This window comes from Phalaenopsis equestris, unplaced genomic scaffold, assembly GCF_001263595.1.
Source record: "Phalaenopsis equestris unplaced genomic scaffold, ASM126359v1 Scaffold000203, whole genome shotgun sequence".
Taxonomy (NCBI): Eukaryota; Viridiplantae; Streptophyta; class Magnoliopsida; order Asparagales; family Orchidaceae; genus Phalaenopsis; species Phalaenopsis equestris.
Window position 1 is genome coordinate 510,887 of NW_018164645.1, and position 12,842 is coordinate 523,728.

Genomic DNA, 12,842 nt, shown 5'->3' on the forward strand with positions numbered 1-12,842 from the left:
GTGAAAGTTTCCGTCTTTATGACTTTTTCGAAGGTGAGTTGCATCAGGGAGAGGATTAATGAGTAGGTTGCGGAAGCTCCGAGTGTTAGTATGAATCCCAGCATGTATGTTTCGCTGGGGACATTGGGGGAGTCAACGGAGGACTCCTTGTCCACGCCGAGAAGAGCGGAAGAGAAGCTAAGGAGGACGACGGAGTTGAGGAGTGGAGGGGTGAAGGTCTGTGAATTGAGAAAATAGGCGAAAACGGAGTTGAAGGCGAGTTGTGAGGCACAAATGAGGGAGTAGGTGGAGACAGGGAGGTAGAGAAGGCCGTAGGCGTACATGAGATTATCGACAGTGTTCAAGAGGCCGAGAGCGACGTAGATGAGGGCGAGTTTGATGGTTGTTGGGCGGGGCCTGGTGACAGAGGAGAATGAGGTGGTGCGAAGGAAGACTAGAGGGAGGAAGAGGAGAGGAGAGGCAGCTGTTTGGACGAGGGCGGAAAGCCATTTGCTGTTTCCTCCTTGGTCGTAGTAGAAGCGGTTGAGTAGAGTAGAAACGGTCTGACCGTCTGACCGACAAGGACGAAGATGATGTTGAGGAAAACAAGTAGCCACCATTGCCATTGTTTGAATTTGGAGGGAGGAGGCACGGAGGAGGCTTCAACTCTTTTGGGAGGTTCTGGTTTCCTTGCTCTTGGCCTCCTCCATTTGAGAATGCACCTGCATAAATATAGTTAAATAACAAATAAAAAAGATAAAAGAATAACAAATCTTAGAACTTTAGCCATGACTGGCATGGACAAAAGAAGCATGATTAAATTTCAATACAATAGCATAAAATTTGGGACATGTTTGATTATATAAGCTCTAAAATATTGTTTTGCTCAACTGATTTAGTCCCATTAAATCAATTTTCAGGTGTTGGTTGAAGTTAGAAAATGAATCTGGAAAACAGCAAAACTTATTAGATGAAATCATGATTTTCTAAAAACATATCTTTTATTTACAAGCAAACAAAGAAGAGTTTAATTTAATTAATAAATCCTATTTAAAGTCAAAAGCTGCCCTTGACTTCTAATAGATCTAAACACTAACCAAGACTATCTGACCAACACAAAAGACTAAAATTTTAGAACAAGCTAATATTAAGCTTCTTGCCAACCAGAACAATTATGTATTTGAAGAAACCAACAAAACAATATAGGGTCGTTTACTCAAAACAACTTGCATCAAACATTTGATATTTTAAATAATATCTCAGCAAGAATAAACGTCGGATTTGTTGCTTCGTTAGGTCAACAAGCAGAAGAAAAATCTTTGTTGCTTTGTTAGGTCAACAAACAGAAGAAAAATTTCTTGTGTTCTAAATATGACAAATCAAACCAGGTCATACATAAAAATGAATTATAATTGCAGTGGAAAAGAACAGAACCATGATTCACAAATGAAAAAAGAAAAAATCCCAAAAATTAAGCAATGCATTCGCCATTCTTTTCCCAGTTTCGGTTCAACCTAACTTCATCTGTTCACATATTAGAACAACAATCTCTCTAATGGAATACAAAACAAGAAGGGAAATATCCAAAAAATTAAAGAACAATCCATTCAATAAGATTGAATTCAACAAAGAAAATCAAAAGGAGGAGGAGGAGGAACCTGAGAGTAAGAGAGCCGTGTAATGAGTCTCCTCCATCTCTTATTTCTTTGGAGCATAGGAAGTGAGCTCCCTACCTTTCCCCTTGCAAAAGCTTGCACGGAATGGCAATCTACTGAGAGTTTTGATCCCCCCTCTCCATTTGCTGGAGAATTTCGTTTTAAAAAGATAAAGATTTGCAACTTCAGTAGGTTTCTGTAAAATGGCGCTTTCTTTCCCAACCATTTCAATTATTGCATTCTCCGCAACGCAACCTGTTTTCAATGAGGTGTGCGTCCTTCTCAAGCATCTTTTCTATCGCAAGCATGGCCCGGCTCTTCTATTATTTTAGTACAGTGCCAAAATAGTTCCTAGTAGTCCTCTGCTACTTTAAAATTAAATTCTCATAATTCTCAATGAATATTATTTCAATTTTAAAAGACCAAGAATTATTTTCATATTTCTATAAACTCTAAAATTAAAACATAAAAATTTAAATTTTAAAAATAATATTTGTATCAAATGATGATATTTATATTTATGACATTCGAACATTGCTTAAAATACCTGAAAATAAACACATCCGAAATAAATTTGAAGACATTTAAGTTAAGCTGTATTTACATACATGCCACCCAGTTTACATGCATGTATTTACATATATAACACCTAAATTTTACTTTTTATCTTTTTATCACCCAGAATTTTCATAATCACATAAAAAAAATATAAATATTTAACTTTCAAAAAGTGAAATATACATTTTCATGCATAGGTAAAGCGAGACTAATGTAAAAATTGAAGTTTAGATATTAGATATGTAAATACATAGGAATTAAGGGGCCTGTGTGTAAATCTTCCTTAACTCAAATATTTAAGTTGAAGAAGATTACTACTTTTTTCAAAAATATTTGATTAATATTGCTGGATCTAAACTCATTCAATTTTACATCAGAATCTGACAAACATGAGCTCCAAAATTTCATTACAATATAACTGTCTCCAAAAGATCGATCCACCCTCTGGGCTGTAGGGCTGTCAATTTGGCTCGTTGTTCGTAAACAGCTCGTGTTCGGCTCGTTCGTTAAGCCTAACGAGCCGAACACGAACAAATTTTTAAGCTTGAAATATAAACGAGCCGAACACGAACAATAGTTTGTTCGCTCGTATTCGACTTGAAATGGCTCGAAAAAAAGATTATATAACTTTTTATATAACAATATATTACATATATTATTTATATAATAATATATTATATATATTTATATCTAAGTTTAAATTATAACACCTCATGTGACAATGTGGTTAGTGTCTTCTTTTGCATAAATTTGATTCAGGTTCGAATCCCATACTTTACATCTATTTTTCTCAATTTTAGTTTAACGAGCCAATTTCAAGCCGAACACGAACACACCGTTCACGAGCCGATTACTAACACGAGCTATTTCGAACGAGTTGAACACGAGTCAAGCCTGAGCTCGCTCAAGCTCGGCTCATTTACAGCCCTACTGGGCTGTTCCTACAACTATTTAATGGTTTAGCTTGAAGCATAAATGCTACATAAAAAAAAAAAAAAACTATATATTGAGTTAAATTAGAAAAGAAAAAAGATATTGTGTAATAGATGATATTTGTAGAGTGTTTATAGAAGAATAAGTCGAGGTCATGTTGAGATTTGGAATAGAGCAACACAATTTTATTGATAAAAAAGTATTTAAATATAATTACCATAGGCACAATTAAAAGATATATATATATATATAACAAAATAAATTAAATAGAAAAGGAATAAAACAAAATAAAGAAGAAAAAACAAGAAATAATGAACTAATAGGCAAGAAATAATAAGTAATAACACCTAGGACTTTAATTGTCATTATAAATCTAATAGTTCATTTGATTGACTTCACTGCAGAATCTGGATTTCTCCATTCTGATTAAGTGCCTGCCACATCTGCAATAATGGAAATAAGATTTTCAATGCAAAATAGTACCGCACGTATCATGTATTTCAGAGATAAGTGAACTCAAGAAGGAATTTTAATGCTTTAAACAGTCTGATATGAATCATAATACCTATGAACACAATTTCATACATTCCAGGAATCAGATAAAAAAAGTCATACTTGAAGTTTTCAAACTTGTGATACCAGGTTCATGGAAATGAAAATCCAAGCAAACTTTCAAAATCTGAAAGTGCCAGTTCTAACTTCTAACCTTGTCTTCACCAGTACTAGTAACTATACACATACTTCATTTTCTTCAAATTATGCATCATCAACTCTGGTATAAATTAAAGCACCATAAATTTTACATATCTAACATCTAAACTTTACTTTTTACATTCACCCCACCCAAATCTTTCATATCACATAAAAAATGCCATCATTTTAAATTTTAAAAATTGAAATACATGTTTTTCATGCATATATAAGATGGTAAGCATGTAAGAAAAGAAGTTTAAGTGTAAATATGTAAATACATAAGAATTGAGTGGTATGCATGTAACATTGGGTGGAAAGCTTTGAAACTACTGTTAGTGCCATCATTCTGTTTGAACGCCCAAAGATTCAGTTCCTTATTTTAGAACATGTTAAATTTGGCAAATTTGAGTCTGGCACAATGGCGCCTGCCCTTCGCGCCACAGCATCAGAGCCCTCCCATCACCTATAGCATGAACATGAGAACAAGAACAAGATACGCGGATGCCCTATCCTCCCAAAAACTTACTCCAAAGAGGGGTATTTTCTCTCGTCGGGTGGCATCGCCGACAAAACGATACGGCAGCGGGACCTATTTTCCTCCCGTTTAGGGAATGTATCGTTCGTATTCGGAATTATGAATTTTTTTTTTCTAATGAACAAAGATGTTTGTTTGTGTTGCATGTATTTTTATACATGCAGAAAAGTGATACCTAGGGACGTTTTCAAACACTTAAAACCTGCTTAATTTTTTGCCTGATTTTGCAACGCGAGTCTACGACATCAAAACCCAAGGGTTGGGGACTCTCGGGATTTAATTTTGCACCGTAGTGCCATTGTGCAAAGCCGCGGCACACAAAATTTTCATACGGAGTGCGAACGCAACTCGACGTGCGGAATCCAGTTATACACCATCATATGTGCTACATCGGGCCCACTTCATAAACTCCAATAACCTCCGCGGTCTAACTTCAATAATTCACGCAAAACAACTCTAATAAATCCGCAATAATGCCGCAATAACACAGCGCGAAGAACAGATTCAATAACGTCACAGTCTCGCTTCAATAACCCCTACAGAAAAATTTTAAAAACCGCTTCAATAACGCTGCAATAGCCCCTAATAACCCTCTGATAATACCGTGTGGTGAACCGCCGCAATAACCCCCCGGTAACCCTGTAAACCAACTATAATAACCGAATAATGCTGAAACCTAACCTTTAGAATTGAATGATGACGAAGATGTGATTTATATCAAGGAATTAATAGCTAAAAAATTTACTAAATTGAGCATATTAGATGATGATGATGACAATGATGTGGTTTGTATCAGCTAAGTGGTGACTAGGAGATTTGCTAAATGGAGGAAATAACATAAAATTCATATGTAAGTTATGATGTTTTGGACTTCTTAAGTATAATGTGATTGATGTCTAATTTCACTAGAGGAACAAAAGGGTAACATTAAATTCCTTTTATTTAACATTTTATTAAAAAATGAGGTGTTATTGAAGGGTTATTATGGTGTTATTGAAGAACTATTGGAGTTGTTCTGCAGGGGTTATTGAAGTAGAACAGCAGAGGTTATTGGAGCGGCTTGTCGTGATGTGTTTATGAGGTGGGCCCAATGCAGTACATGTGGCAGCATAATATTGGAGTCCGAACACAGAGCTGCATCTGCAGTTCGTATGAAAAAAAATTTCGGAGCCACTACGCTAATGTAAGGCACCACGCCACTGTATACCACATGACCACCAAAAGCCAAACCTTTAGGTCCTGAGAGTGGCGACTGATTGGACGGGTATTGGAGCCACATCATCACCGCTACAACGCCACCTAACTCGAATAGTTGCAGCATGCTGACATCTGTCAGAGGCTCGAGATGCAAACTTTACCTTGTCGATCTACATAGCACATTCCATGTCAGTCACGCCTAAGCGCCCCATGAGGTTGGCGGCGGGGGAAGACGAAGTGGTGGGAAGGAAGATGAGAGGGAGGAAGAGGATGGGAAAGGTGGTCGTTTGGATGAGGCTGGCAAGCCATTTGTTGTTTCCTCCTTGGTTGTAGTAGAAACGGCCGAGTAGAGTAGCCGCAGTTTGACCGACGAGGAGGAAGATGTTGAGGAAAACAAGTAGCCACCATTTCCAGTGATTCAATTTGCAGGAGAGAGGTGTCATCAAGTCTTTTGGGAGGTGCTGGTTTCCTTGGTCGTGGTCTCCTTCTTTTGAAATTTTATTATAATTAAATAAAAAATTAAAAATAAAAAAGAATAAGAAATTTAAGAATTTTAGCAATGATTAGTATGGACAAAAGAAGGATGGATACAATTCTAAACAAGAAGCGAATAAAATTTGGGACATATTTGATTATATAATCTCTAAAATACATTTTTGCTTTAGGTGGTTTTATCAAATTTTGAACAAATAGGTTGAATGTCTTTTCCTTTGCTTTCATTCCAATAAATAATAGTCTGTACAATCTACTTTAGGTACATAATATTCTGTATAAACTATTTTAGGTAACTTAATTAATACATATGTCTAATCTAAATATTCAGCTAAAAGGAAAGATTTCATGCAAATATAATATTTCCTTCTTTGCAGTATTGCAAAGAAGGAAACTCTTTATTTACTCATGATTGATATCCCTCCTCAAATTGATGTTGTCTGATTAAGAAGCATCAATTTGCCGACAAGAAATTGATGACGTTGCCGAGAAAAAACCTTAGTAAATATATCAGTCGTTTGAAGATCATAGGTGACATGAGGAAGGGATATAACACCATCCTCATAAGCTTCTCGAATGGAATGACAGTCCACTTCAATGTGTTTAGTGCACTCATGAAAGACGAGATTAACATCAATTTGGATAGCGCTCGTATTATCTGCATGAAGAAAAGTAGACTCAAGTTGGGGAAAACCAGGCTCAGCCAGCACACCCCGAAGCCAAATGATCTCAAAACAAGCAGAGGACATAACGTAATATTCTGATTTAGTAGATGACTTAGACACTCGATCTTGTTTCTTGCTCTTCCAAGAGATTAAGGAGTTGTCGAGAAACATACACCATCCAGTAATAGATCGGCGTGTATCAGAACAACCAACACAATAGGCATCACTATAGGCTGTTAAGTTGATAGGAGACTTCACCGAAAAGAACAAACCACGATGAGTACCTTTCAAATACCGAACAATACGTCGAACAACAGCTAAATGAAGATGTGTAGGGGCTTGCATAAATTAACTAACTTGTTGTACAACAAATGAAATATCAGGACATGTAAAAGTCAAATAATTGAGACTCCCAACAAATTGTCGATATAGAGATGTTTTAGATAGGAAATCACCACCATTCCGTTGATATTTGACATTTACTTCCAAAGGAGTATCAGCAGAGCGCCATCCTCATAAGCTCTCAAATGGAATGACAGTCCAATTCAATGTGTTTAGTGCGCCCATAAAAGACGGGATTTAACAGCAATCTGGATAGCGCTCGTATTATCTGCATGAAGATAAGTAGACTCAAGTTGGGGAAAACCAAGCTCAGCCAGCACACCCCGAAGCCAAATGATCTCAGAACAAGCAGAGGACATAGCGTAATATTCTGATTCAGTAGATGACTTAGACACTGGATCTTGTTTCTTGCTCTTCCAAGAGATTAAAGAGTTGTCGAGAAACATGCACCATCCAGTAATAGATCGGCGTGTATCAAAACAACCAGCCCAATCGGCATCATTATAGGCTATCAAGTTGATAGGAGACTTCGCCGAAAAGAACAAACCACGATGAGTACCTTTCAAATATCGAACAATACGTCGAACTGCAGCTACATGAAGATGTGTAGAGGCTTGCATAAATTGACTAATTTGTTGTACAACAAATGAAATATCAGGACATGTAATAGTCAAATAATTGAGACTCCCAACAAGTTGTCGATATAGAGATGGTTCAGATAGGAAATCACCATCATTCCGTTGATATTTGACATTTACTTACAAAGGAGTATCAGCAGAGCGACCATCTTGAAGACCAGTCAAAGTAATAAGTCCCTTCGTATAGTTGTGATGATGAAGAAAAATACCAGTGGGAGAAGAGTGAACCTCAAGTCCTAAGAAATAAGTTAATGATCTCAAATCTTTCATATGAAAAGAACCTTGAAGAAGCTTTTGTAGATGAGACATCAATTGATTGTCAGATCCCGTGATGGTAATATCATCAACATAGACTAATAACAAAACAATTCTCTTATTAGTTTTGCAAAGGAATAACGAAGAATCATATTGACTTTGAATAAAAGAGAAGCTAAGAAGGGTATTGTGAAACATTTCAAACAAGGCCCGTGGAGCCTATTTTAAACCGTATAGTGATCGTTTGAGTTTACAAACATCATGTGAAGGTGTAGGAAACAAGCCTGAAGGAAGAGTCATATAGACAACTTCTTTGAGATTCCATGTAAGAATGCATTCTCAACATCCATCTGCTTTAAGAACTAGCTTTTAGATGTAACAATAGATAACACCAACTATACAGTTTTCATCTTAGCCACAGGTGTAAATGTTTCTTCATAATTAATTCTGTATTCTTGTCGATTGCCAAGAGCTATCAATTTTGCCTTATATCTGTCAAGAGAGCCATCAGATCGGAGTTTAAGAGAGTAAATCTATTTACAGCCAATGAGTTTAATATCTGTAGGACATGAAACAATATCCCAAGTGTGATTTTCTTGAAGTGTCTGAAGTTCCTCTTGCATGGCTTTGACCCAACAAGCTTGTTTAGCAGCCTGAAAGTAAGAGGTAGGAACAATAGTATTAGTTAGAATTGCGGAATACCCATATCCATCTAGAGGACGGATGCGCCGAGTTGATCGTCGAAGACTTATTGGAGCAATTTCTGGATCAGGGTCGGGGAGGATTGGAGGTGAAGGGGGCTGACGTCGTTTGTAGACAATCTCCGGCATGAACCGTTTATCCGCGGAGTAATTATCAAATTGTGGAAGCATAACTGTATCTGGTGTCGATACATGATGCTGAAAGTAATATTCATGCTCAAAGAAAATCACATTCCGGGAAATATGCCTGCAACTATTAATCGAATCATAACACACAAAACCTTTATGATTAAGATTGTACCCCATAAAGGCACATCGTACTGACTGAGCTGCCAACTTATGACGTTCATGAGCAGGTAGATTAACAAAGCAAACACATCCGAAAGTATGTACCATATGATAATTAGAATGTTTACTAAAAAATCAATAGTATGGAGAATCATACTTCAATTGTTGAGATGATAAACGATTAATGAGATAAACTGCAGTAGATAAAGCTTCAGTCCAAAATTTAGCTGGAACAGAGGATTTTATCAGTGATGTGCGCACAGTATCTAATAGATGTTGATTTTTTCTTGATTGTAAATGCGTTTCAATTATTCTCACATTTCCTTAACGGTGCCAAAGGATCGTAAATTGTTCACCATATGAGCCTCAATAGATCCCAAAATCCAAGAAACAATTCGAGCATCCTTTGCTTCCCATTGACCAATATCTTTTACCTCAGTAGGAGTTGGAGAAGTCCTATCAATGTGACCCCAAAGTTCCTTCCCTTTTAAGAACATTCTGAGCTGAAATTCCCCTGCGACATAATTCTTTTCCGTAAATCTGATAGCTAGAATTTCAGAAGACATTCTAAATAGAATTTTCGTTGATTGAAATCAACCACAAAAAAAAATCAAAGATAGTCAAGATATCAAAAAAAAAAATCAAGAAAATCTTAAATCAACGAAAGGTGAAAAGGGCTAGGGTGGCACGGATCGTCGACAAAGGGATCTCGGTGGAAAGGGATCGCGGAGGAAAAGAGCTAGGGCAGAATCGCGGAATCAGCGGATGATGGGTCGGGATCATGAGATCGCGGAATCGACGGAGAAGGGATCGAGCCGATTTCGGAATCAACGGATGAGCAGACGGATCGCAACAAATACGATTGCGGCAAAGCAGATCGCAATTTAACAAAGAAGCAGCGGATTTCCTTGGACTTCGACGAAGGTGAACGAAGATGTCGCAGAACTCAAACAAAGACAAGAACGAGCACTCCTAGCAAGGATGTGGATGAAGATGCCGACGAAGATAACAAAAGTCAAGAATAACAAGGATTCAGACCGATTCAAGCTCTGATACCATATCAAATTTTTAACAAATAGGCTGAATGTCTTTTCCTTTGCTTTCATTCCAATAAATAATAGTCTGTAAAATCTATTTTAGGTATATAATATTCTATATAAACTATTTTAAGTAACTTAATTAATACATATGTCTAATCTAAATATCCAGCTAAAAGGAAAGATTCCATGCAAATATAATATTTCCTTTGCAGTATTTGCAAAGAAGGAAACTCTTTATTTACTCATGATTGATAGGTTTAGTCCCATTAAATCAATGGGCTGCGCTAGATCCCGTGGGATCATGAAAAAATCTAGTCCGCATCCAAAAATTTTATATATATAAATCTATGCGAGATCCCGTAGAATCCCACATAACATCACAAAACAACTCACCTTGAATATGGTATAACAACAATCCTAATGACAGTGTAACAAAACACCCCAATATATTGTAACGATGCCTTCTAAAGATAGTGTAACAATGCACCTCGAATACAATGCAACGATACACCACGAAGATGGTGTAACAATGCACCTTTATTACAGTATAACAATACACCTTAATGACAGTAAAACAATACATCCCACATACAGTGAACAAGACTTCTCTAAGACGACACAATAATACACCTCAAAGATAGTGATTTTCTCCAAACTCCTAAAACTTTGTTGTTGCAGCTCACTATTACAACTTATGCTTTAACAACTGCGGCCTAAGTTGTCCATAGCTCGTGCAATCCCCAATTCTGACACATATGACCTACAAACGACATCACAACTAACAATTATGACTTATGTGATCAACAACAACCTACGTAGTCTACTTCTCTTGTTCGGCTCCCGACTCCAACCTCTACAACCTACAGATGTCATCATGCTCACCACTAAACATATGTGACCAACTATGACTTATGTGGTCCTCAACTTGTGCAACTCCTAACTCTGACCCTTGCAGCCTATAAATGTTATCACAACTCGCCACTATGACGGGTCAAGAGATTTGAGAAACTTTGATTCCTTAAAATCTGGGTGATTCCTCTATTTTTCAGCAAAGCGAGGTTCCCCAGACGACGACATTTGAGAGATGCAGAAGGAGATCTCACTGATCATCTGCTATGCGGGTCAAGAGATCATTTTCTTCCTTTAAAAAGTGCAGCAACAACTCAAAAAAAGATCTCATTGATCGTTTGCTAGACAAATCAATGACAACTTTCTTCATCACTAAAACACAAGAGAAACTCTAAAGAAAATTTTGTTGATCACCTGCTACGTAAGTCATGAACGACTTTCTTATTCACAACTAAAAGAAAAAAGATCTCATTGATTGCTTACTATACAGGTTGAGGATAATTTTCTTCTTATTCACAACAATGCAACAACACCACGAATGAAGATCCCATTAAACACATGATATTCAAGCCTTGAAAAAGAAATCTAAATGTCTAAGCATAAATTTATTTATTGTGGAAGAAATTTAATTTCAAGATTTTAATAATAATTATAAAAAACTTTACCAACTAAATTTGTTGACATCTACAAAACTGAATTAAAAAAAAATAATGAACCACAAATGTTTTTTCATGCAAATTTAAGGTGAATTTTATTGTGGGGATATTTTTACTAAATTTTGATCGCAATTTATTATAAAGTTGTTAATTTATTTTGAGATGAATTTAATACATAAGAATAAATCAAAATTTATATTGTATATATTTTAAAATATCTCTAATGATGCTTATCTATATATACTCTCCAGTATCTATTATTTTAAGATTTTTTTTATGAATTAATTTAAATTTGATGCTAATTGCTAATTATAAAAAAACCCTTTAAATTGGGAAATTTAGTTTGTTGTCCCTCTAATGCTGAAAAATAAATAACCACAATATTAGATGTATAACAAATGTTTTTATTTTGATATGTATAAAAAGCCATACACAAAACTTTACATTTCAAGAATTCTTTCTATGCAGAAAGAATGCATTTACAGAACAAGCATATTCACTTCTATACAAATAATAATAAACCAAAATTAAAACTTATGAAGGGAGCTAGCAGGAAAAAAATTATAATGCTGAAACAAACATGTCTTTGGTTTCAGTAAAACAGAAAAAAAAAAAAAGGAAAATTTACATTACATACATTAAAACAGTTATGTATTTATATATCCAACACCTAAACTTTGACATTTACGTTTATAACAAATTGGTGTCATAAAGATATGCATGAGAAAGTGTATATCACTTTTATAAGGTTAATAAGTGATATTTTTTATGTAATATTTTTTATATACATACAACACAGTTTTAATGTATTTACATGACTAATACCAAAGCCTCATATTGACATTAATAACAATGAAATAATTAATAAGAATCACCTGAAGCGGTTTCAGCATCAAGAAGCAAAGAATCAGCTGTTTCACTTCCATCCTTCAGTGACCTCCCAGGCTCTAAATCATCCAAATAGTTCTGATAAAGATAAGATAAAAACCCCCAAATGGCAAGCAACATGGCCAAAACCTTCACCCCATTCATCTTATCCTTGAAGAAGATGACAGCGAACACCGGAATGAGAGGTAGAGCAAGGGTGCTAATGGCGTTCGAGAACAGCGAAGAAACTATGAAGATCAAGCTGACGACACCAACAGAAGAAACCTGACGTGCCACTGCAATGCCCACCACAGTCATCACATAGGAAGCCTTCCCTTTGCTAAACTCTTCATACTCGCCACCCAATTCACCCCACTCACCGCCGGCATAAAGCCCGATGAGCGAAGCAAAAGTGCCAACCAAAGATGGGTATAACTGCATTTCGAGAACCGCCGTGAAAGGTTCCGTCTTTATGACTTTTTCGTAGGTGGGATGGATC

At 36.1% G+C, this 12,842-nt stretch overlaps 1 protein-coding gene and 1 pseudogene across 1 annotated transcript in view; both read right to left on the reverse strand.

The window, feature by feature from the left end:
- LOC110022950 overlaps positions 1 to 1,942 on the reverse strand; it is a 2,507-nt pseudogene extending 565 nt beyond the window's left edge.
- A 1,553-nt stretch (positions 1,943 to 3,495) lies between these two features.
- Positions 3,496 to 12,842, reverse strand: part of LOC110022884 (probable purine permease 11) — a gene marked incomplete in the record, with an annotated part of 11,256 nt that continues 1,909 nt past the window's right edge. Inside the window, 2 exon segments of the mRNA XM_020722025.1 lie at positions 3,496 to 3,568; positions 12,352 to 12,794. Coding sequence (XP_020577684.1) covers positions 3,552 to 3,568; positions 12,352 to 12,794 — 460 coding nt within the window.